This window comes from Athene cunicularia (genome assembly GCF_003259725.1).
Source record: "Athene cunicularia isolate RWA chromosome Z unlocalized genomic scaffold, athCun1 chrZ_part1, whole genome shotgun sequence".
Lineage (NCBI taxonomy): Eukaryota > Metazoa > Chordata > Aves > Strigiformes > Strigidae > Athene > Athene cunicularia.
In genome coordinates, this window is record NW_020799142.1 from 10,975,661 (window position 1) to 11,003,128 (window position 27,468).

The 27,468-nt window shown below is 37.1% G+C and overlaps 1 protein-coding gene across 4 annotated transcripts in view; it reads right to left on the reverse strand.

Moving 5' to 3' along the window:
* Positions 1-27,468, reverse strand: part of AP3B1 (adaptor related protein complex 3 subunit beta 1) — a 150,842-nt gene that overhangs the window by 117,106 nt on the left and 6,268 nt on the right. For all 4 annotated transcript variants that reach the window (XM_026865898.1, XM_026865895.1, XM_026865896.1 and 1 more), the window contains exons 3-6: positions 22,246-22,320; positions 16,451-16,546; positions 14,082-14,242; positions 8,743-8,809 (exon numbers count right to left, since the gene is read on the reverse strand). In XM_026865898.1, the coding sequence (XP_026721699.1) occupies positions 8,743-8,809; positions 14,082-14,242; positions 16,451-16,546; positions 22,246-22,320 (399 nt within the window). The remainder of the gene's footprint in view (positions 1-8,742; positions 8,810-14,081; positions 14,243-16,450; positions 16,547-22,245; positions 22,321-27,468) is intronic.

The following is a 27,468-nucleotide window of genomic DNA, read 5'->3' on the forward strand; positions in this document are numbered from 1 at the left end:
ATTAGGGTAAGTTTATTAGAACACAGAAAACATTTGCTCTTTCTATTGCACACATAAATCTTAGCTCTCAGCCCTGAAGACACAGTGCAATGTAAGCATTTTTTTTTTCTTAAGAGTTATAGTTTCCACATAAATTATTAGAGAACTTGCAATTAATTCAGAAATAACAGGAAAGAACAAGAAGTCTAATACAGCGCAATGTCCTATAAGATCTATTGGGATTCACTTATCAACACTGGCATGATCAAACTAAAGAGAAGTTGGGTATGTTACCCAGCATTACTGGGATTCAAACTTCTCTCTCAACATGGCCAAATTAACTGTTATATGAAATTTTAAATTTAGAGCTTCATTAATTCACTTTTTAAAAAAGGGCATAAAAATCAGCAATATAATACAGAGATATATTAATAATTTTCCTGAAAGAACACAAGCAGAATTCCTGCATGTTGTTCAGCACTTCCCTACCAGTTCCAAAATTACAGAAATGGATCATTTCTGCCCTATTTTGCCTCCATAAGAAATGAATTTTTATATACAGATCACACAGATCCTCATACTATGCACAAAGATCCTCAGACTGACTATGTTTATAAAAATAGCTTTGTTTTCATAAGAAAATAAAATCTCACAAAAAAATCCCAACATTCTAACATTTCAAGGGTTATTAAATCTTTCTTTTAAAAATAAAGATAGGAAACATTTTGGGGTTCCTGTGAAAATTCTAGCATGTTATTTTAATGATGGGAAAACCTCAAAAGTTGACCATATCTTATAAGGGCATGTCACTGTGTGCCAGGAATTACTGTTCTTTCTCTTCTAATTGCTTTAATTAAGATTTGTTTTGTGTCAGAGTACATGTTAAGTCAAATGATGGGACTTTATATGAAGCAGCTGATATGTATGCAGTTAGCATGCATGCAGTATAGCCTTCTGGCAGCAAATTAATGTCATATTCTATCTGAGCACTGGGGATCTGCATTTCAACCTCTAAAATTTCCCCAATGACTTAAAGTAAGCAATTAAATAGAAGTGCAGTATATTGAAATGGTACTTTTTGAGAAATATTAAATACAATGATATTCATATGTTACATTTTTCTCCCTGTATTTGGCTGACATTTGGTTTATTAGTATGCGCCCAACATTACAATTGAAAGAAAACAGCTCAGAATATAGTCTTGCTATTATGCTAAACAAGTTTCAGACACTGTGGGGATTTTATGAATTACCAATAAGAATAAACGTGAAGTTGCATTTATTGTCTCCAGCCCCATCCACATACTGGTACCTGCTGGTCCCAGCCAGTATACAATTCATTCCAGGGAGCAAAATTTGATTATTTGATAGAGCTAAATAAAATACACTTTACATCTAAAATAATTTGCTATTTTTTGGTCTGTCACAAAAATAATAGCACTTTGTTGATGTTGTTGTACTAAACTTAAACTTTATTCTTAATAATGTGCTGCAATAAACTATTCTGTAATTAAAAACTGCTGCAAATAGATGGTTAGGTGTGGGTTCAAAGCTCAGCAGAAGACAGTGGTTAATGCCAGACAAATCACTATTGGCCAGAAAAGCTGAGGATGGAAGAGAGAAGGGTGGGAAGAACTGTACGTATGCAGCAGAGCAATTTTATCAGGATGCAAAACTCTGAACTACACTTAAGGCCAACTTGCAGAGGACACTGTAATGGACCTGAAGTTTTAGGAGAAAGCTCTGACACTTTTAGACCACAGACTGTGTTTTAGGTCACTGTCCCATAAACTTATTATGGATATTCTACTCCTCCACACTACGAGACAGTGTAGGGTTTCTTCACAGGCTTGACATACAAGGGAAGAAAAGAAGGGAGGAAAGAGGGGAAGAGAGAGAGACTGACACACAGATCAATTTATGAATATAAGAATAGCCACTGCCTAATATTTAAAAATATCCTTTTAGGTTCATAGGTGAAGGATGACACAGATGCTGGTGTTCGACTAGTTCTGGAATAGATACACTTGACTTCTGCAACTAGTACTGCATGCACATTTTGCTGTATTTATCTTTCATTTGGTTATATTATAGTTTGAATGCTGACATAAAATAACATATATAACACTAGTTTAGATCTTTTAAAACTGAGCACATATCCCATGAACAGCAGTGGCTTTTTAAAAATTCCGTTACTGTGAGTAAAACACAACAATTTGATACAAAGAAATAGTCACACTGAAGTAAAGGAACTCTAAATCTTATTTCAATTCACATCAGCCACCTGCTCAAGTTTACATAAGAATCCTGTCACTTGTAAATGCTTAAAAGATATACATAAAAATTTGAACATACACTATGAAAGAGGTGCACTGAACAAACAAGCGTTTTATTCCTGTGGCAAGTCCCTAGATTTATAAGTTAATACAGGAATTGCCATATATCATGACACTGTTTAAGATCATGACCCTCTCCCTATTACTGAATTTTCCAGAATCAGGCTTTTCATTTGAAAGGGAAGAAAAAAAGTGAGAATGTAAAACAGATTGAAAATAAACTGGTAACAAGTGGATTTATCTGAGAAAATGTCCTAATGCTTTCTTAATAAGAGATTATTTTCTACTTGACACTGTTTCCCCTATAGTATGATCCTACTATACATCTAAACATCAGAGGAACAGCTAATAATCTTTGTTTATTAAATGCTCAACATTCCATAAAAATATTTAGAATTAAAACAAAATGATCCAATCAGAATATAAAACCAAAAAATATTGGTTTCCAAAAAACATCCAGTTAATTTCCATCTCACTGTGTCAATAGTAGCTTTTTGTATAAGGAGAAAACATAAATCACTCCAACAAAACTAGCAATGAGCTCATCAAATTCAAATGCTGCTTTCCATTTATGTATTTTTTATATTAAAGCAATAAACATGGTTCATTTGTCTTCCACTGGTTGCCACGTTTTTCTATGCTGTTGCTATGAACTTCAGCCATTAGCTGTGCTCCAAGGTAAACTATATGAACCATCAACAAAAATGACAACCAATCTATGGAGTTCATATTTTCTCTAGATTATCTATGCTAGTTGACAAGCTGGTAATGAAAAAAATCACACTAAGCAAATGGTTCCTCTAATAACAATAAATTTTCTATAAAATTATGAAGGGTACAAAACGTTTCCTTGCATCTATTTTGTCATGAATTCTAATTAACGCTGCAAAAACCTGAGAGTGCTGGGTCATCACAAGAAGTGCATCAAGGTTTGATTGATAATACAGTGCAAGTTGGCCTGTGTTGCCAAGATTCCTCTCTCTTAAATTAATGGCCACCCCACCTGCCCTAATCATATAGCCCAAATGATATTCCCCTTCTTATTTCAATTTTCTGGAGGTTAGGAAACTGAAAAAGATCAGTCATTTATCTTCTAATAGCTGGATAATAGATCTATCACAATAAAACATCTGCACAAACTCTAATTTTTTTCCACAAAACTGAAGCTTTTTTTACCAGTATTAAATCAATAAGTTAAGAAAACATTGTCTTACCCACAAATTTGGGTTCTAAACTAAAATATTAACTTATTAACAAAAAACTACTGTTGCAAAGTAGGGAGGTCAGCTTTCTTTTCCACTATCCCCATATACACTGCGCTTAGCTTAAAAGATCAAGATTTTCATGGCAAAGCCATCACCAATTCCTAGGATCGTTTTTTACTCTAAGGGGTCTCACTTCACAAGAATCTGCACTTCATCTAGTAACCATGCAGTCTGCAAAAGAAATCTCACTACTCACCCATCTGTATGGTTGCTTCACCCCAAAAACAGAATTAATACTAAGTTGCACCTGCTATGAGTAAATTATAACACCAGAATAGAATAATAAATTTATTTAAATATGAGAAGTAGTTTAATGTGATTAAAATATTCTCATTAAAGGAAAAATATTTAAGCAGAGGGTAAGGGAAAATTTAGCCTTTAGAAAAGAGTGTAAATCTTAATTAGCAATAAACAGATTCCATAAGCTAATTTACTGTTACTCTTCACCCAGAACATGCTTTTATCCCTTCCCATATTACATGACATCAGAGGTTTCTGGGGACACTTCAGGAGGACATACTTAGGAATCAATGAGTGTCTGCAAGTCTGACCAACATGTTTTGGTATTTCTCTTTAACATTCTGCTGTCTTCGAGAGTTCAAAAGCAATGCTGCACTCTTTATAGTACCTGGTCCCAGAACAGGAGCTGTAATAGCAACAGCTATGATATAGGACAAAATATATGTGGCCACATACTAACCCAGCTCTGTGGATAGACTGAAAAAATTCATTTTATCATGCAGCACATGCATTTATATTTCCACACAAACATCATAAACCTCCCTTGTAACAGAGGTATCCACCCAAATAAAATAAAATCAGATTGAAGTCAAAGACAGAAACCTGCAATAAATTGGGGCATTTTTAGTAAGCCCAGCATCCATACAACTAATCCCAGCTATGGGTTTACATTTTGCCTTTTCTTTTTCGATGCAGCTTTAGATACACTTTGGGATAGTACAGTTTGGACTGAGGAATGCAAATCACAACTTCTTTTTCCTTCTCAGGTTTGGACAACAGATACAATTCCTTTTCAGTATCAGCATGGATTTTTTTTTTTTTTTTAACTATTGTAATACAGGTATGATTAATGAACTTGATTTTTCTTGTTGTTTACATAGAGTTGTAAAATACACAGGCTACAAATACAATGCAGTTCTACAGTCCTTAACAGTATGACAAAAGCAACTTAAGCAACAAATCCTGCCTTAAACCCTATGCCCCGAAGCTAGATCATCAGGCTTGTTAAGTGAACGGAAAAAATACAAGTGAAGTGATACAGAATCAACCAAAAAGAAAAAGCTAAAGAGTTTCCTCTAAAATACCAATTATTCACACATGACTATGTGACTAGCTGTATTACTGAGAAAATCATTTTAGCATAAAGTATACACATGCTTTTATCTTCCTTTCTACATAAAATAACGTTAGCTGCCCAATTATCTAGAATTATTATAAAAATAAAAGGAGCAGGCATTCATGCTCTTGTACCTGCTTTTCAAAGTATGAGATACTTTCTTCTTTAAAGCAAGGGTAAACATGTAACTAGGAGCCTCTTAAGTCTCTGTAATAAAAATACTTGTAAACATCTTATCTGTTTAAAATTTAAATACACTGGCACAAAATCACAGCTTTGTTTATACACTGTAATAGCCAGTTAGCTACCCTTTAGGGTATGTTAACGATGGTTTGCACTTGATAATTTTGCATGTTAGATTAACTGAGAGCCTGGCTTTTAATTGAATCTTCATGTTAAGTCACTTAAGGAGTGCTCTTGCACTTATCTCACCAGAAATTTTAATGAAGTACAGTCTTAAGGTTAGATCTCATCTTATTTTAAATTTTGCTTACCTCAGCTTCAATTAAAATTTACCACTGATTGAGACCTAAAAAAATGAACACTTTATGTACAGTCTGATAAGAGTAATTTTACTGTAGGAAAATACCCAACCAGTTTCTTGCTATTTCAAATGTAAAATGACTCTGACTAATTTAAATACATTGTGCATTTTCTGTGCATTAATAACCTACAATAGCATGTTCTCTCTGAAAAAAAATTTATCATTTACATAAATTTAGAGGCATTTATGTTTAGCAGCTATTCTATCTCACTTTAGTGTAAAGATTATGTCACTTTCAAAAACCATGCTTGAGGTCGAACAATTATAGAAAATAAACAAATTATAAGTAAAAATTTACTTTTTATTAAAGCGAAGCCTAACATCACTTAAACAATCAACTCTTATATATGTCATTAATGTTAATAATTACACTCTCCCTCCAAATATGTCTAAACCGAATGGAATAAGAACAAAAAGCCAAACAAACAAACAAACAAAAAAATCACATAGTGGATTTTCCTGCATCCAGTTATTATATACAATGCATTACGGCTAGCCTGAGGATTATCAGCTCTTAAGGACGCAGGAATGCCAAAAGAAACCTGACATTTCCATCAGGGGAAAAAAAAAGGTGGAGAACTACTGATGTTCAATAATTCCCAAAGTCTGGAAGATTCTTCCGCTCTGGTAAAGGCATTATTTAACGAAAACACCACTACTTTCGCAGCAAACTGATCTGCGGAGATTAGGTTAAAGCTAACACAAGATGCTAGCTAATGTTGATAATAAGGGAACAGCTTCTGTGCACTTAAAATTCAAGGAATCCAAACATTAGTTTCAAGTAAACACTTGTGGTTCAAGTTCCACATTATCAGCCTTCAAATTACAGGGCATCTGACTGTCAAATAGGCAACGGAAACTGCAAAAACCTAAGAAATGCCATTAAACAAACACCTGCACTTCATAAGCTATGACAAAATGTTCTACAGCTCAGACCCATTTTTAGAATTCCTGTGGTAACAAACCTGACAACTTTCTTCACAAAGTCTGTAAAATATTTTCTAAAAGCTTTTATGTATGTAAAATGAGCTTTTTCTTTCATGCTATATGTATAAAATTAATACAAATTTACCAATAGGAGCTTAAATAAGACTTAAAAAGTATCCAGTCTAAGGCTATATATAGGTTAACATATGTACACACCTGTACATAAGGACCACAACCCATAAGCTGCTGCATCTCCTCCAACTTTGAAAGCTAGAAGTAGCTACAAGTGGCACAGTTTCCTCCACTGTGAGCAAACTGCTACATTCTCCAATTAGAGGTGAAGAACAAGTTTGTTCAGATTGCAGTTACCTGCTAATAAAACACTTTGGCACTATACGCTTTCTGTTAGTAAATGTGGAGGCTTTATGGGAACATTCAGTGGAATACAACAAAAGATTACTTAAGGTGAAGATTTTCCATGCTAGACTGGACCTCCCAAAACTACCAAGGATTAGAGAGACCAATCCACTTTAGATCATAATCTGTGGAGTCTGGGATGAAAGAGCCCATATTAATATTTGATTTTGATTCAGAGAGTCTCGAAGACAGATTTGTATGATTCCTTTCTGGAATAATAACTCTTCATATCACTTCCTGAAGAAAGTAAAACTTCTGAAGCTGTCACAGCCCAGGCCAGAATCAGGTCTTGCTAGGGAACAGAACAAGAGGAATCAGAAGGAGGAAAAAGTTACAGCACTTAACCATTTCATGACTCCAGAGAGGTCTAGGAGACACAATTCTAGAGCACCATTCTTAGATTCTTGAATGTGCTTACAAAATAGCATAAATTTGATTGTTTGAGCTGGTATCTTCAGAAATACAGTGTCCATTACTCAGTGTCACAGAGGTGTCAGAACTGTGACATATACTAAGCAATGAGCATTAATCGCCTTGTAAGTAACTGCCAGGATCACTGTGCTGGGGAAAAAGAAGATTTGAACCTACACTAATTTCCTTGAACATTTTGTTAAAGTAAATGTGTAAATGACTAGTTGTTGGATAACGTGCCATTTACCATAAGCAATAAGGACTAGGAAACAGAGTGAAAACTCTAGAATTTTATTTTCCTCCCATCAGCAATAAAAAGAAACAAAGATGGCTTCGCAGCCCTTTATGCCTCCACAGGTATAAAGAATCTAATCTCACATTCACAGATTGCATGCACACCAAGAGCATGAACCACGAAAAGAAAATACACAAAGAACCACTGGGGGGGTAACTCCACAGAAGCACAAAGGCCTCTGACAAATGAGTACAGGTCAAGCACAGATGCAGTCAGGAGAACTAACTGATTTACTGTCTGCTGAGCCATTAAGCTCTAACACTCTCCTTCAGTAACCCTTCAGTGGAAGTTGCAAGATGTCTTTTAGAGAACAGCACCATTTAGGTCCTGAATAGCTGGACTGTGCTAGAACAACAGTTGATATATTCCTGTGTGTTACAAAAACACTTGGCAAATCGGAGATGAAGCAACAAACTATCTGGTATCTAGTAATACTTTAATTTACTCAAAAAGAATTACATTCACTAAATTAATAATCCAAACAAGAACACAAGAATGTTTTAATGTACAACTCCCACTTCTTATTTGCAGTCTATCTTTGATCCTTGCTTAACTGCCTTTCTGGCTTAGACATGGGAAACTTCTTTGTAGGGTACAGAAAAAAAAAGAAAAGTGTGTAACCATTGTAAGTCATCGAGGAGTTCATACAGAAAACCTGTATCTATACAGGGCAGGCAAAATATAACAGGAGTGTTAAATTTACAGAAATTGTCCCAGGTCATCAGTTTTATTTACCAGGGATATTTCCAAGAACAAACAAGTGCACAGCAAGTATCATTGTTTAACAGCTGTACACACTACAAGGCAGACTGATGTCAATAGGCATACTGTGCATAGTACAGAAGTAATTTATTCTTACAATATCACAAACAAATTGAAATTATCTAATTTCCCAATGAAAAATTGTTTAGACATAGACACTTGTACACTGCTTCATATTACTATATAGCTTTCATTTTCAAAATTCAGTTTAAAGAAGCACACATAGACATGGTAACAAAACCAGATTAAGAATATCCATGCTGCAAGTAAAATTACCATTAAAGATGGTCACTATTACAGTCATAGTGTGATGTATAAATACACAATGGTAGTTCTATATAAAAACATATAAAACCACACCAGCAAGGGTTAGGGAATTATATTATGTAGTGCTGAATGACAACCTCAGGAGTAAACTCTGAAAATATTTAATAGCATAACATTTCTTACCGTACTTCTATCCTTCAAAAGCTTTTCTATGACTTCAATTAACATTTCCTTTTGCTCTGGATCAAGACTAGAAGGAAAAATAAAAATCCTTTTTACTCATTTGGTTAGACATATCCAAAATTAAGTTAGGTTTACTGACCTTCAGACACAAGCTGGGAACCAAGATCATTGAAGAAACCACTTCCAGAAAAATCAGTTATTCCAAAGAACTAATTGTATTAAAAGAATTTGAAAATAAAGTTAATCAGGGAATAGAGAACTGAATTGAAGGAGTATAAAATTGAATTACAATAATTACCTTTATGTTAATATAAATTACGAAGATTACCACTTATGTGTGTTCTATAATAATCTTAAACTCATAGAAAATCTAAGATTCAAGAAACATTAAGACAGGCTAGCCTATTAGGGAGAACCTGACAGAGCTTCAGATGTTAAGTCACAAAGATGTCACTAGTTTTTCAGAAGGGAATTTCTGCATGAATGAATTCAGCAGTGAATGTACATCAAGATAAAGCAAAAATCACCCCTTTATTATCTAATTATCAATCTAATGCTTCAAGTAAGACACTTTGTTAACTTCACTAATTTTAGTCAGTAATACTGGAACTCAAAAATTTGGACGTTGTATTCAAGTGTACCTATACAAAGTTGGTGTGCAAGCTGATGATAAATAGACTGCTTAAAGTCCTATAAAATAGTAAAAGAGGAAAAATAAGTTTCAAACAATAACCTTTTTACCATTGTTTTCATATTCAAAGAGCAGAGAAAAATTTGCCAGAAACATCAATTATTGTCAAACTTGCTTCTTAGGTAGGTAAGGACCAACTTTTCACTCGGCTGCTTCATCATGGATCTACAGAGCATGGAAGAATCAAAGCCAAGGCAGAAGAAAAAACAAAGCAAAAGCAGGTACAAAGTGACATACAGATGAGTAGTTCTATGCCTTTTAAAAGTCATTTCAACATGGATACAAGTACAGCTAAGTAAGGAAGTATTTGGTCATTACCGTACGCTTCAGTTTTAATGCTGAGTGAAGAACTGCCCTAGTGCATAGTATATCCTTCCCAGCTACAGATTCACAAAGAAAGTATCTAGCTTCATACTACTTCACTGTTTCTAACAACTAGCAGTAGCAGAACATGCTAAATGGCCAACAGAACTTTGTTAGAAGCCACAATCATCATAATCAAAGCAACAGCACGTTGTGCCATAGGTACTTCTATGGTCACCTTTTGTTTCAATTTTTATTTTTGCCAAAAAAGGCTTACTGGATCTTCTGCCAAGGACAGAAACCTTCAGAGGAAAAGCCAGAAGTCTTTCTAATAGGCCTTATTTCAAATTTTCAAAATTGGTATAAAATTTAAAGAAAGAAAGAAGTGCTTATTACTAACTTTGAAAAATATCAATATTGTTATATGATCAGAAGAACTTCAGGAAGGACTCTAACTGAATTCACATTTGTCCCCCTCTTTGCTGATGTTTTAGATAAGGAAGGCAGCATTCCTGGAGACAAAAGAACAGGCTAGAGAGTTCAGAGTGATCTGCTCCCATTATGCTATCTACTAGTAATTGTATGGAATCTATTAATACTAGCAATGGGACTTTGAAAGTTCTTTTGCAAAACTCGATGCAAGTAGGATCAAGTACACAGTAGAGCTTTCTATTGATAGACATAAGATACTAATTGCTTTGAAATGCACTCTAAGTGAAATAAGCAAGAGGTCTGACATTTTCAATGATAAAATTACCCCAATGTAGCTGGCAATGTTGACTGCATTGGGCACAAATGTTGCTGTTCACACAATGCCTGAAATCTTTTCTGTTTGATATGTAAGCTTCCTGCTGCTAAGATTGATTGAACCACTAATGAAAAAGCTCTTCTAGGTCAGACATCCATCCAAACACCATGACACTAAATGCAAGGAAGATTGGAGTATCGAACCTGCATCCAGAAGCCCGACTGGAGCACTAACTGAACTACAGGACTATCAAACAGGTAGAGAAGTCATGGAAACCAAAAAGTAAATGGAGCATACAGGCACTATTAGAATAAACTGTTACTTCTTCTTACTCAAATGCTCACAGAAGATGGAGTAATTAGAGGTAGGAGAGTATATAAACTGTTGACTAATTTCATATCAAAAATCTATCCAGAATTCTGATTTTGACCAACTTCAGAAGGAATCTTCTGCAATTACCTGCTTGTTCTAAATAGGCCAAAAGACAGTCTTGCCACCAATATGATCTGCTTCACTGAACTGAGGAGCTATAGTAATGATTTTTGATGAAACATCTGTTGAGCCTGCCTGTTAAAGACTCCTACCTGCAGGGAAGCCAACCAGGCCTGCCTGTGGTCTGGTTAATTTGACAGTCTCTTTACCAGTTCCCAATACTGCTGCTTCTTCAAGTGATCCAGAAAAGTATACTTTCTCCCTTGGCCCTTTGGTAAATCAGTGCTATCAGTTACAGCACTTGTATAAGTAAATTTAGAAAAAGTGACAATAAAAGTTCACGTGTTTCCTATAAGTATTTCCCAAATTCTACTACCAAGGACACAAATGTTAGTTAGTTACAACTCCACTCACAAGTTACCATGAAACTTGCTCTAGCTCAGGAGTTTGCAGCTACAGCAATTTAAAAATTTGCATTATGATGCCTAGGATGTTTGCATGAAGTGAAAACTTATGAAGGATGTACAGGCCCTCTAAACCATTAAGGAAATCTTTATGGTCATTAGTTTCAAAAGTATTCCTTTGCTATGTGAGCTACACATCCATTTTACTACCAGTCAGGAATTCACGAAAACCAGAAGGGAGTGAGACCAGTTTCTCTCAATTGTACTGCTGTATTTTTTACCATGTGCTATATTTTTTACCATAAAAAATAGCTTTTTATGGTACTTGCAAGGATGATTTCAAATCTCGCCACTAACATCATATAAGCATAGGATATGAACCAGATATAAGAAAAAAATACAAGGTATATTTAAAGATGCAGTCACATCATATCTGGTTGGACAAAAGATGGATAAAAAGGTCTTTTAGTAACCAAGTTAGGTTTCAGCATCTTCCAGTTGTGCACCAATCACCAATAAGCTCTTTAATCTGGACTAGTAAAGTAAACTTTGCCTGTCATGAAGAGAAGAAATGGAAGCATCACTTAAAGACAAAATAACAATACCATCCAGACTGCTGTCCAGATACTGCTGTGCCTTGTTGGCACTAACAATTACTGCCAAACTCGTCAGAATAGTTTTGATACTATCAGGAATTCAAAGTACATTCTGTATATAGAGAATAATTCAGACCACAAAGTCTTTTGCGTGCTGGAATGAAATGCTAACAAAAAATAACTACTCAAAGGACTTAAAATCCATTCCCTCTTGTTAGGTTATCTGATAAAAGGCTTATCTGCACACAGAGTACAAAGGTGGGGGAAACTCCAGTAACATCCTGACCCAGCTGTTCCCAAGGCCATCCCATGATAGCACTTGGCTCCTAAGAAAAAAAAAAAAAAATCTCACCTGAAAAGTCATCAGCCTTATGGTCCTGAAATGAACCTATCATCACTGAGAGAAGCTCTCCAGAAAACCTTGCAGACTTAGAGGTGTAAGACTACAGAAAGCCAGAAAGCGCATTTTTGGGATTGTGCAAGACTTACTATGGGATGTTTATGGAGAAGTGAAAGGGAAGAATCTAGATGATTTCAGGAGGAACAACTGTAGGAAAATAAGAGGGATAGGTGCATAAAAGAAGCCAGTTGTATATAAACACTCTGCTGCTCAGCACTTGTCTGGCTATGCTCTGCACCTGATGCCTACAGTCTGTTCTGTCTTCTCATTAAACTCTATTTCTATTGTCCTGGGTGAGGCAGTCTATTCTGTGTGCATCTGTGATATGGACGTCTAAACTCCAGAAACTGCAATCAGGCCATGGATTATAGGGACTTATATAACTGAGAATGAGCAACTGGAGCAAGTACATGTCACTGTCTGACTGCTAGAGAATATCAAGCCAGACTTGGGAAGCCAGGTAATGAAGTAGAGTCAGGTCTGAGCTGGACATGTCTGCATGTCTCTGAGTAAGACAACCGGAGATTCTGGCTACCACAGGAACCAGGGCATCCAGGCCAACTGCTGGAGAGACTATAGGGTCTGGAGGTTGACTGAGATACCCACTGGTGCATCTCAGTCTCTCTGTTTCTCTCCCCTCTTCATCTTCACCCAGTAGGACACATCCGGAGATCAGGGAAAATAGTCTGAGTGTCTAAATCCAGCTGTTGTGGGACTCAAAATGTCTGAGTGAAAGGGTGGGGTGAATGTCTGTGTCTGATTGAGGAGGTCTGTAACAGAAAATGTAGTGGGGTTGCAAGCATTGCCTGCTTGTATGTGCCAGTGCCAGCGACTGGGGAGACTGAAGATCCAAAGCCAGCTACTGGAAAGCCTAAGCATCTAGGATCATTTCTGGGGGATCCATATTGCACATATATAGGTTTGCTAATTGGCCTGCATCCTGTTCAGCCAGAGAATGCAACAGGATAAGGCTGCTGGTGCTAGTTTTGTCTGCATGAGTGCTGTTTTCTGTCTGTACTCATCTGTATAGCTGACTGCATGCATGTGTGTTGTATACGTGTGTGTATGTACCCATTAGGAATATGTGCTCAGCCTCAGTACTGGCTGGTCTGAGGGGGCATGGAACTGCAGAAGCTTCAGGCTATCTGATTTGGAACCCCTAACACCTCTCACTCTCCTCTTTTTGGCAGAGGTGAAATAAAAGGGAAATAAGTAGTTGAATAAACACCTGCCCTTTTTTTGGTACAGATTCTGATGCCTCCACCTGTGGAAACTAGCACCCATCTTTTCGTAAGAAGTATTCCACAACAAGAATTTCTGAAGAGGAAAGAGGAAGATTTGGAACAGTTAGATTGGCACAGATACAATTTCTAGGAGTCAGTATTAGTTTGTAACCTGTATTGCAAACTATAGCAAATGCCTTCAGGATGAAAGATACAGATGCTAAACACAGAAATCTTCAATTCTGAAAGTAACCATCAAAATAGTTGCTACACAACTAACAATAACTGGTATATTAAAAACAAAAGACATTGTATCAGTTTCTTTTTGTATCTCTTCATAGTTATCCTGTTATTCCAGCAAGCAAGAAACCTGCCTGAATTCTAACCAAATCAGCTGAGTGACAGAATGTCTACACACACTTTTACACTTTCTAAGAAACAGATCTGATATAACTGAGACATGCCAACCCCCCAGTAGTCTTAATAAACATAGCCCACAACTATCTTTAAATTGCTTTCCAGTATTTGTCAGAATCACTTACCTGTACAGTTTTTGGATTGCATGGGCTGCATTCTTCCTCACATAAGGAGATAAATCAGAAGAGGCCTCCTTAATAGCAAGCATCATAATAGGAACAATAATTGGGACACGGATACTGGATAGAACTCTTAAAGCACTTGCGCGGATTAACTGATTAGGATCCTAAAGAACGGGAGAGGAGGGGAGAAATAAGATAGTGCAGAAACACATCATTAAATTCAGTGCAGTGTTTACAATAATTAGTGACCACACATTAAAACATGTATATCTATCAGTCAGGCTTGCAAGCTAAAGTCACAGTAATAATAAAATGCACCAAAATCCACAGAAGAAACTTTTAACAACCAACAAAAGTAAAAGAAGGTAAGAAAGAAAACATTGAAACATTATGAAAATCTGGAAAACTGGCAAAGGAAAACATTAACACAATTAATTCTTCCAAGCAAAATATTGGAATGATGGATAAAACAGACTTTACTTTAATAGTCTGAAACCTTTTCTGCAATCCAAGTAGAATTCAGATATTCTGAAAAACACATCTAGCCCAGTTTTATTACTTAAATATAAGAACTGTGAAATGCAAATACAGTTCTCAGTTGTGATACTCCCACTCAAGTTCTTAACAACACATCCATTCTATGCTTTTATGCAAGATATAAACTGAAGCCCGTAACAAAACAAACTTTCTTAAGAACATGTCAAAATATTAAGCCAAGTGTTCTGAGGCTTTCTTCTATTTCCTACCCTCCCTTCTTTGTCCCAGTACTTGTTCCCCTTTCATAATGCTAGGTTTAGCTTGGAGATTCAACAATAGCACAAGAAAATCTGATTTGTAGGAACTATTATGTAAACGTTGTCCCTTGATCATGGGCTTGGGACATTCGGGAAAAGTGTTGCTTAATCAAGTACTAAATCCTCTAACATCTAGCAAACTCAAACTGCAGCAGCATGAATTCTGTGTAATGTCTGCTAGAAGGGCACTTCCAAAAGACCATTTGTCCCAAGGACTGAGAGTCAGCAACATGGGTTTTCAGACTGGTATTACTTAATGACCAGTTCATCTAAGCTCTCAAAATACCTACGTTTTAGCTGCTTCCGAGTAGTAAGCATCTGGATGGTGAAAGCACTTAATTTGACAGGTTTTGGAAAAACAACTGGATCTTATCAGAGTTTGCAAAGCTCATTTCCAATCATACAAGTTTAAAATACTCTAAAAAGTTCTTTCTAAAGAGGGAAAAAAAATATCTCTACACATAAAACCAAATTATAACCTTCATAAAACCAGAAACAAAATGTTAGAAAAAATGAACAGAGAGAATTAATTACATTTGCCTAGCTTCCATAGCAGGCTCAGTAATTTCCTTAGTTGCTCCAACAGGGGAGGTTTAGACTAGACATTAGGAAAAATTAGGAAAATAATTTTCACAGAAAGAGTGGTCAGACAGTAGAATAAGCTGCCCGAGGAGGTGGTGGAGTCACCATCCCTGGATGTGTTTAAGGGTCATTTAGATGAGATATTGGGGGATGTGGTATAGGGAAGAACTTTGTACAGTCAGGCTGATGGTTGGACTCGATGATCCGAAGGGTCTTTTCCAACCTGAATGACTCTGTGATTCTGTGATATGTCATTGAGATAAAAACTGAAAGGAAAGGGGCAGAAAGCTCTCTAGTCAGTTGTGAGATGCTCCTACAGTTGTACACTTGGTGCTCTGATTGCAACATTTTCCATCAAGATGCAAGGTCTGGATCAGTGACATGACAGAAATTAATTATGAACATAGAGTAGCCTTAAAAGAAGAGTAGAAGAACAAATCCAATTTTGTCTTATTACAAAAACTGGCCAGACTTAAAAACAGAGACTTAATAAATCTTTTCTCCACGGTCACACTTCAAAGACAATCCTAATCTTTGTTCTTTAATCCCATTCCCCACTGTGATCTGAATTTGAAATGAAACAGTATAAAATACTATTTCTTCAATGTTTTTAATTTTAAAAAAGCATGTGCAACACATTGAATATTTTAATTTAGTTACTACAATCTTCCTTTTGTTCCAATTATCTGTTGTACACAAAGATCTTTTACACAAAATAAAAGAACCACAGGTGGTTCAGAGTAGTAACGAGATCTTTCTATCTGCATAAACCACCTTGGAAATTTTATTTCATTTAGTAATTTTATTTCATGCAGGCTTAGCTGCTTGATGAGGTTTGAGGTAGCACAAAAAACTTTGTCAATGACATAACTTGAAAGTACTTTATCAGATGCTGATATTTACATGCTTTAGTTTACCAGACTACCTTACACATATTTTTATTTTTGTGATACCAGCTCAGAATTCTGTATGAAATGTTGTTTAGTAGTCACTCACTTTTAAAGCACGCTGGAAAGTACTGATGGACAATAATGCTAGATCTTGCTGTTCCTCCGCGTAACGCATCAGATAAACATATACAAGCTTTTTTATCTGAAAGGAAAAACACCATGAATATCATTATCAGAAAGCTTTAGAATTCTATAAAACAAAGTCCTAGATTGCACATTTTCATCAACACTTTTTTCTCTGAAGTAAGAGAAACGTGCTTCTCAAAAGTCTTATGATTTAGTGTAATGCTTTTAATAGAAACTCCCTGAGCTTTTGCAATATTACCTAATTAATGATACAGTCAGATGAAGGCTAACAACACATACTACTGCTTTACATTATGAACTAGTAAATAAAGACTTGAATAATCTAAGAAGCTGACATGTGGCAACTGATCACCTGAGCACTCCTGTTTTTTTCTTATGGAAAACAGGTTGAACTGCAATAGCCAAGGATTTCAACAAGCCCATTTTACTTTACCCTGAAACTCAAAATCAATTACTTTAACACATTTGAAAGATAATATAATTTCCAGATGAAGTGTGTTAACTTACACTCTTTAAATCTGCTTAAAAAGCATTTCTGACTATGTCTTGGACAAAAGCAAAGGGTATTAGATTCACCTTTGCCTGACTACAAGCATTCAAAAGATGTAGCCAATATAAGCATACCACAAAGGATGCAATGTTCAAAGATTAAGAAAACCTCAGTATGATCTTGGGGGAGGAGGGTATTCAATTTAGTTCACTTTACCCCCTCATGGCCACTGTATGCCCAGGAAGCAGCGAAAACATTTTTTACATTTGAGTTTTAAACTGACTATTGGGGTTTATAATGGAAAATTCTGAAAGACCCTCAACTACAGCTGTGCTATAATTACTGTCACTATCAGAAGATGTATGTTTGTGCCAATTCTGGCAAAAAGCATAACATTAAATCACAGAAGGTTACAACATACTAAATTATTTGTTGTTCAGCTATAGACAAGCAGCAATCAACATTGACCACAAGAGGCCTATGCACTGAATGACTGCAGGTGTGCAAAGAAAGCCTCCTTTCCTTGAAACCACTCTGTGACTAGAAATGGAAGCACTTAGAGCTTCGTGACTACACTATTCTTTTACTATTTACCTTCATTCAATGTTAAAATGCTCCTTTCTGTAAAACTAATCATAACAGGGGCACATTAGGCTTCAGGAACACAGGCAGATTTGTTTAATTATTTTATCAATATAAGCACATCAAACTTCGTGAGTTATTGACCAAGACTTATTTTTGTTCTATACCACCAATTGTTTATTAGGTCACTTTTTGTATCCTTACCATCCATGACATGATGCACATAATCCAAGTTGAGATCAGCGTGTACTTATAAAAACAAAAATCACAAGGCACTTCTGTAAACAATAAAATGCCTTTTGCTTCTTTTAGAAGTAATAAATGTGTTCTACTGCTTCTTCACCTCCACCCCCCACCCACCCCCCCAAAAAAACCCCAAAACAACCAACCCAAACAAACAAACAAAAAAAACCATCAGCCATTTCTGGACAGGGAAGACTCTCAGATGAACTGATGTATTTTATGCTACTGCATTGTAGCAATTTGTATGGACAGATTTGAGTAAGAATTCTTAAGAAGAGAAAAAATTTAGCAAAACATTATGAGAAAACACTATCAGGATCAATGTACTAAGAATCTGCCTTAACCCAGTAATTTCTCATCTCATTAGGATTTCAAACGCATCCTAAAAACTGGAACATGGTAAAGGTTTCTGAGACCTAGAAGTGCTAATCAGATAGCTCTAAGTACAGCTATATTATGACCTAAACTTGTCATCTAACTAACATTGATAAAGAAATTAGTCAGCTGGTTTTACCGAATGCCCTGATCTCTTTTCAGTTTAACAGACTTCCCACACAAATATGTTAGAACTAAATAGTGGAAATGTAAGTAATGAGGGAACTTTAACTACAGCACAGATGAAGACAGGTGAATTAACAACTGTTTGTTTTAAAATATAAGAAAAGGCCCATAAAATATAAACAGTAAGAGGCTGCTGCTAATTAACATTGGCTTATGTGATAAAACCTTGCCTGCACACCCACACAGGTTTAGCTTCTCCCTAGGCTCTCAAGGAACCATCAGCAACAGAGGTGCAGAGAGATACCACAGTAGGAAGGAACCCAAATTTAGGTCTCAAAGGAAAGGACATCCTGTCAGGTCCCTCCCCAGGACCACATCAGGAGAGCTTTAGGTGTAAAACCCATCAAGAGTCAACACCAAAGCACCTTTCAGACCAAGAGGCTTTTCTGTGTAGAGGTACAGGATGTAAATGAAGAGTATTTTAGGACTACACAAAACTTATCATGGGGTGTTTTGGGGAGGAACCAAAGTGAAGGAGAGGGAAATCTATGTGATCTGGGACGAACAAGTCAGGCAAAATAGAGGGATAAGCAGACAAAAATGGCTGGACACATCTAAGCAGTTTGCTGGTTGGTACATCTACCCTTCTGCGCCCTGCATCTGATCAGTACTGACTTGTATTCTCTCATTAAATTCCATTTTGAACTATTTGTCTTGGTGAGATACTCTCTATTCAGTGTGAAGGTGCATGTATGTGCCAGCAACCAGCCAGGCCACAGGCTGGAGGGCCCATGTGTCCATGAACCCCAGCGACCAGAGTGAGGGGACTTAAATGCAACTCCAGAAAATGGAATGGGACGTCGTCATAGGGGCGCTTACACCCATGGTGGCCAGCATGTGGAACAAGTGAGGGTCTGGCTGCCAGCATCTGGGCTGGGGCCACATGCCAGAGGGCCCATCAGCATGGATGCAAGCAACTGAAGAGACTGGAGTATGTAAAACCAAGCACAAGCCCATGTGTCTGTGGCACTAGTGACTGGAATGGATACGGTTGTCCCAGTGGATCAAGCTGCACTATCTGTTGAGTAGGTGAAGTGGTCTGGGAAGAAGGCAGGTAAGTGTGCAGACATCTAAGGGTGAGACCACCACAGGACGTGGCTATGGCACAGACCAGGGGAGTCCCATCCTGCTGTCAGAGAAAGCAGATGGTCTGTAGGTCTCTAAGGGCAAGAACCATGCATCTGTGTGCATTTCTCTACATGCATAATGACAGGGGGTTGGCTAGCAGAGGACCAGGGGATTTCTAGACAAGGTCCACTTGTGTGATTAAGGGCAAGACCATGAAGGGTTAGCTACTGGGCGACAAGGGGAGGCCCGGTTTACATGCGTTCATATGCTTACAGCAGTTTGTACCAACAACTCCTGGGCTCATATGTCCTAGTGCCAGCAACAGCAGTGACTGGGATCCAGGGGCCAGCCCCTGGGCAGACCATATCTGAGTCCAGCTCTTGGACGGATCGATCCTGTACATATGTATGTATACATACATTCCCACCAGCAGACCTTCACCTTGAACTGCCAAGCTGCTAGTGCTGTTTGTGTTCATGTGAGTACCCCACAACAATTTATGGGGCTGTCTCTGTATATATTTCTTTCTTTGTTGGGCTAGCAGTTCCAGCCCTAACTGTTAAAAGCACTCAAGATGAAAAACAATGATCAAGGGACTCCTCTTCCATGTAAGGTCTCTCTATTCAGAACTGGACTTATGAGTACTCATAACTTACAAACAGAAGTTAAAGAGGAAGAGAACATTTAACTCATCTGATTCCTTGCCCCATTTCCTTTTCTCATCAATTATTAAAAGTACAGTTACAATTTCTAAAATTATTTTAATACTGTATGTTCTGAAAGATATCGCATTGTCACCTTTGCATGTGTATGCCTCCTTGACTTACTAAAGCTCAGTATTTGGCCTCAGCCAAATATACTTCCTTCTAAGAATGAAAAACACAGTTTTAATGCAGTACCTAAAGCTAAAATTAGACTCAAATTTGACTATCACTATGCATGCATGTAAAATAATGAAGAAAACAGACGTATCTGTGACCTGCTATATAGCACATTAAAGAGACACAGGAGTTTGCTGAAGTCATTATTGCAGGAAATAAAATATTCAGGTGTCATAAGCCAGGGAAAAATCAACTTTCTGTTGATGTTAATAATAAAGGCCATATTTCCAGGTGAGGCAGGAAGAACTGGAGCATGCATTCAATAGAATTCTCTTCTTAAAATCCAGTGCTCAAACAACTATCTCCAGCATTTTTCCAAAATTATGATCCTGTGCAGTAGGAAGTAACTAGTTTCATTGCATGCTTGCTCTGCTTTCCTCAAATTGATGCTTATTGGTCACTATATGGCCTGGAACTACAAACTTATAGATGTTTCTTTCATCCAAATCTCATTTTTCAAGTGAAATATAACTCTAACATCTCTGCACTGGAGCTGAGAGCATATGTACAGTATCGGTAATGAGCATTAAAGCACTATTTTCTTTATAAAACCTCTGTTTGTACAACTTTCTAATGCAGATGCTGTTTTAGATTCCCTCAAGGCACACAGTAAGCCTGTGAATTTAAACTGAGAGTTGAACACAATCTCCATCTTTTTAACTTCCTGGAAATTTTTCACTAGACCAAGATGGGGTTTTTTGCCTGCTTTCTTATGAGGAAAAAAAAAAGATATGGAAGCACGATACTGTGTGTGTCCAGCACCCAAAACTGGGGCAGGGGCTGACACATATGCTGCTAAAGTAACATGGAGGGTAAACAGCCTGAAAGGAAAACTTATATTTCTGCTATTGTTTTTATCATCTATGGAAATCCTGGGAACAGTTATTAAACATGTTGTTTTTTAATTGTCACATAGTTTAGTGAAAGTTGAATAAATTTAGTCAAGCAATTTATCTCAAGAAATTAACTCCTATCGCAGATTATTCTGACTCAGGTTCTTGATCAGCTGCTTTTACAGGAAGTTTATAATATTCTTGTCTCCCCCTTCATATACTCCTTTCATGCAAAATAAATTAGTAAGGTGTTATTCCTAAAATGCATGTATGACTTTGCTTTAAAGTTTCCATGCCTTGCAAAACATAAAAATAACCCAAAAATTTGAGATTACACTGCCTATTAGCAAAAATTTCTTCTCTGGTCAAGATGTGACTATTTAGGGGGAGGATAGATAGGTCCCATCTCTCCAAAAGAGTCTGAGATTTGAAAGCTACTTTTCTGTAATCTTCCAGAATTACAGACATTAACATTAATAAAGCATTAAACAAATTATCTCAATTAAATTACCAAAAGAACCAACATTTAAGTATTGGGGAAAAAAAAAAAAAAGATTTTAAATACACTCCATTAGTAATATCACTTTTTGTCTAACAATGAATTCATACAAAGACTTGTTGAACTGAGTTAAAGTGATTTCACACCGCAATCCTAACGCCGAGAAATTTCTTTTATAAATATACTACATGATTGGAATGGTAAAAACGTTTTTATCCAATCCTTACTTTGTCCTTGATCTGAAATACAAGTTTCAAAATATAATGTAGTATAATCCATACTCAGTCTTTGCAAACAGCACCACACTTCAAACAGGCCTTTTCTCAGAATTACTACAACACACTTCCAGAAACTTTCTCTAATCAATCATTTTTTTTTAAATGGAAATAGTTATTATTCCTCTCTCCAAATCACCCAGCAGGTTTTCTTTATTTACACATTAAACTATTACTACAATGCTCTCATTGAAATTAAACTCCAAGAAATTTTATTAAAAAAACCTAGAGATTTTATTTTATCCTGAAGTCAGATACAATTAGATTATATTATCATAAACATATCTTCCATAACAGTATACTTAATGAGCTATAGGAATACCTCGATATTTTTACTTGCAACATTCTTCACAACAGCAGGAAACAGCTCAGAAGCATTTTTCCCCTTTGCAATCATCTGAAAAAAAAAAAAAGGGGGGTGGGGGAATCTTAGTAATGTAATAATATAATTTATTACAGTGGGGTTTTTTGTTTGGGTTTTGGTTTTTTGTTTTTTTTTTTTAAAAAAGAGATAGACATTTATTCCAGATCTGTATTTCAAACCCGATTTCTATGAAGTTGAGGATAAATGAGATTAACTGCTGCAGTGTATGAGGAAAATGAGTTTAACTATTAGACTTTCAGGATTTTAGTTGTATAAATAGTGTCCTGTGTGCTGGATGGTTACAAGTTTGGGAAGTGGAATCAATGAACTGGACTTCACTATGTGAGACTACAAATAATTTCTACTGCTTTAAAAATTACTTAAAACAATGATCTTGCTAACCTGAAAAGCTTTACAGAATTACAGCTTTCAGAAGCTGTTAACCAAAAAAAAAAAAAAAATCAAACCAAAAGCCATGACAAAAGAACATTAGAGAAGTTATACAAGCTAAAGTCCTTTTCCTTTTCCCTGGAACAATCTTGATATACAACAGAACTAAGGTGAAATAAAAACAAAAAACAACATAGCACCTTAAAAATAAAGCAAGGTTATTTCCACAGCAAGTTAAACACACAAGGTTTTAAAGTGTTTATACAGAACAAAAAACCAAGATAAAAGCAAGATCAGTCAACCCACTGTGATTTTATTTTTAAAAAGGAAGAAAGTTTTCCTATTTGATCTCAGAGAAATCTGAAACTAGGGCATACAGTAAGCAATAAAATGGTCTCAATAAAGAGCACAAACAACAAAACCCCAGTTTAGCTTCTGTCCTTGTATGAACAGATTAATGAATAATTTATAACAAACAATTTATTATCTATTTCTAAGTTACATTTACAGTAATATTTAGTTACTTATAGCAAACAAGAAAATATATTAGTAAGAATAAAGTACTTCAGTATACACTAGAACTGCATAATTATCTTATTTCTTAGATCTAATTCCCACAGAATGTCTGCCAGTTCTTCACGTCTAAACTGCAAACCCTGGAATTTCATGAATCATGGAATGGTTTTGGTTGGAAGGGGTCATCTATTTGAAAGATCATCTAGTTCCAGTCCCCCTGCCATGTGCAGGGACACCTTCCACTAGACCAGGTCAAAGCCCCATCCAACCTGGCCTTGAACACTGCCAGGAAGGGGGTATCCACAACTTCTCTGGGCAGCCTCTTCCAGGGTCTCACCACCCTCACAGGAAAGAATTTATCCCTGATATCTAACCTCTTTCAGTTTAAAAGCATTATGTATAATCCTATCATTATACTCCCTGATAGAGTCCCAATCCCATCTTTCCTGTAGGCCCCTCTTCAGTGCTGGAAGGCTGCTATAATGTCTTTCCAAGGCCTTCTCTTTGCCATGCTGATCAACCCCAACTGTCTCAGCCTGTCCTTATAGGAGAGGTGCTCCAGCCCCCTGATCATCTTTGTTGCCTCCTCTGGACCCACTCAAGCAGGTCCATGTCTTTCTTATGTTGGGGGCCCCAGAGCTGGGCACAGTACTCCAGGTGGGGTCTCATGAAAGCAGACTAGAGTGGGAGAATCACCTCCCTCGACCTGCTGGCCACACTTCTCTTGATGCAGCCCAGGATGCAGTTGGCTTTCTAGGCTGTGAGTGCGCACTGACGGCGCATGTCCAGCTTTTTATCCACCAATACCCCCAAGTCCTTCTCTGCAGGGCTGCTCTCAATCCACTAACTGCCCAGCATGTATTTGTGCTTGAGATTGCTCTGACCCATGTGCAGGACCTTGCACTTGGCCTTGTTGAACTTCATGAGGTTTGCACAGGCCCACCTCTCAAGCCTGTCCAGGGCCCTCTGGTTGCCATCCTGTTGGGGAAGGCAGCAGACCTGACGAATGCCTAACACCATCCCTTCCCTACAGCATGTCAACTGCACCACACAGCTGGGTGTTGTCAGCAAACTTGCTGAGGGTGCACTCAATGAACACATGATATCAAGTTACGGTGCTGCTGAATACAGACACAGAGCACCCCCAGCTATGGTCAAGGGCAGAATCCAGTCAGCTAAACATCAAGCTAATCAGAAAGGACAAGAACTCATTAAGACAAGCAAATATGCAGGAATCCAATGAGTTTTGTGACTGCTGTTACTGCTGTTCATCTCGCATTCCCACCATTACTCAACATTATACAGCTAATTAAACTTCATACTCTTAACTCACAGGTCTGTTTGTGTATTTCATTGATAAAACATATTTAAGGCATAAAGAACTAAGACCTCATGCAACAAAAGCAAGAAAATGCAAAACCACGTTCTGAGGTTAGAAGAAAAATGCTAGAAGGAGGTAGTTGTAGTTCAAATCATTACTGAGTGAGCCTTTCAAAAGGGTTTAGGAGCAGCTGTCCAGCATGACATTTGAACTTAGCCAATTTAACATCGTAAGTTATCTCTTGCAGCTATATTAAAGCACAGGAAGAAACAAACTAAGAAGCAAGCGCACGGTATGATTTTCAAGGGGTTTTAACTAAGAATCTAATTTAAACCCCTGTTGTCAGGACTGGGAGTGTGGGCTGTCTTCCATAAATGGCAGATTCAGAACAACCAGAATCACATAGAACTTGGTAGCAAGATGCACCACAGAGAAGTATCACAGAATAAAATATTATCAATCATCTCATCTTGATGCAACAGAAGTTATGTAATTAAAAAATAGGGATGATCTTTAGACTTCCCTGATAGGTTGTAATGGTATGACTCTATGCGTTACTTGCAATATTTAACTGATCAACCATAATAGCTCCAGCGTACCATGTAAATATGTATTTAGGGTCTTTTAAAAGACTGTATTTTGACTCATTAAATCATAACGATTAGTGTAAATCCTCCTTAGCCCATGGATCATTAACCTGAAAGAAAATAATGGTTCTTTCCAAGACTAAGGTCTATCATGTCATTTTTCTTGCTGTGCCTAGATATTCTCCAATTGCTTTGTCTTATATACCTGGCATTCCTGCACAGACAGAAACTTTTATTCTACAATAAGTGCTATGTAATATCAGGGTGTATTAAACTATTTTTTTTAATGAGACACACACAAACACGTATATCATTCTCTGTGGGAAACCAGGCATGTGAATTTGGTTCCTAAATTTCCACTCTGAAATCTTCAGAAGTGAAATTCCACTGAGACTTTTTTCCTAGATAAGAAGTCCAGACAGGCTTCAACACCTGGTAACAAGAATACTGTGGTTGTTGTAATATCAGTGTACGTTTTAAAAGAAGTATCAGCTATTGTGCTTTCCACACATATAGTAAAATAAACTTGGTTCTGTATACACTTTGAATTCATTTCTAGACCAGCACTGCTACTTGTAATCTTCCAAAGACTGTAATTATTTTATGGAATGCATGTAAAGAAGAAACATGAAAAATAACATATTGGCTGAAAAAAAAAAAAAAAAAAAGACGTCATTGATATTAAAATCACACATATGTATTTTAGCTGAAGATATTCTTAGACACCTTCATGTAAGAGGAGGAGTTGAAAGATCAAAACTCCTATGCTTAAAATTACATTAAAAGGCAGTCTGCAAGGCAGATTTAGTTATTTGTAATGAATCTCCTTCTCCCCAGCAGACAGCTCAAACACCACCTTAAAGGAGGAAGAAGCAGCAAAAGGAGCCATAAGCAGCATTCTCCTGGTACTTTTCCATTACACCTATATGGACAAATAAAGGTTCAGCCTCTTGAAGTCTACTAAAAGAATAAGAAAACTGTTGGAAAATCCCCTACCTAAAATTAGTGAAAATGAGCATTACAGTGAGACATGTTAAACAATATTCTGACAACAGAGTTCCTTTTTCCTTTAATAATAAGGCTAGAGGAAGCCTTTCATCTCTGGAAAACAAACCTCAGCCCAAAGAACTCTCTGAATGTAAGCACACAACTAAGTAACATAAAAGCATCTTTGTGCCAAGCACGAACATTATCACCAATGCACAACTAGAAGACCTTGTAGCAAAGTTCCAGTCCTGGCCTGTAAAGCTCATTGTTTCAGTTCATTATGTGAACCGGAGGTTGGTATCAGGTGTTTGTTATGAAACACATTTTAAACACAGGGTAACAGCAGATACCTTACAAATAAGGAAGAGACTGAAAACCAAGGATCCAGTAGTTCAAACAACTCACTTGCAGTCAAGTAATATTCAACCTTACAAGCTAGAAGGCTGCTTCTGCTTTAAGTAAAGCAGCAACAGTTGAGCAAGGTAAAAATATCCAAGAAACAGAAGGTGCCTGGTGCCATCTGGAAATTAGTGCTCTTCCAGTGTTGCACAGGGCTTAGAACAGGGACAGCAACCAAGGACTGGGAACTTACAAAAGGACAAAAATCTGGAATTGGGAAATGGGGGAGCAGAAGAAAGAATGTGCTCAATGCACTTCTGCCTTCCCTTGCTGAGGACCTGTTGAGCCTGATCACCTCAGCCTAAGACCATCAAGGACCACAGCTATCAGTGCTAACTACATGTCTCCAGCTTCATGGTATCATACTTCTAGCAAATTAAAGAAACAGTTGTTAAGAACTGCTTTGAATATGTAGCAGCAGCAGGTATCTGAGTGCATTCGGTAATTGTATGTTCATTTATAATAAAAGCATTGTTTGTAGGAAAAAAAAAAAGAAAAAAAATCAATTGAGTAAAGCATTGGTTTAAAATATAAAGCTGACCTAATCTAACAATTTCTAATTCCTCCATATACATGAAGGACACAGATGCAAACACTGAGGTCAATGGAAGGAAGGTGGAAGAAAAGAGGGAGATGTGACAGAGCAGAGAACCCCCATGTATCCTGTGGTGAGAGGGCAGGGCCACCCTCTCTGCTACCCATAGAGGTCACTGAAGAACCAGAGGTTTGCCTATGGCCTGTGGAGGACCCCGGGACTCTGTGGGAAGAAGCAGCCCCTGCTGTTGCAGTTCAGCGCTGGGAGGACTGCAATACGTGGAGGTGATCCATCCCGTGGGGAGTACTCATGGTGGGTATTTGTGGAGGACTGTCTCCCATGAGAGGGACACGGAGAGCAAGGGGAAGAATGCAGAAGAGTGCTTCCCCCTGGCTTGGAGGAAGAAGTGGCAGGACTGACTGCACACACACCCCCACCTCCCTCCC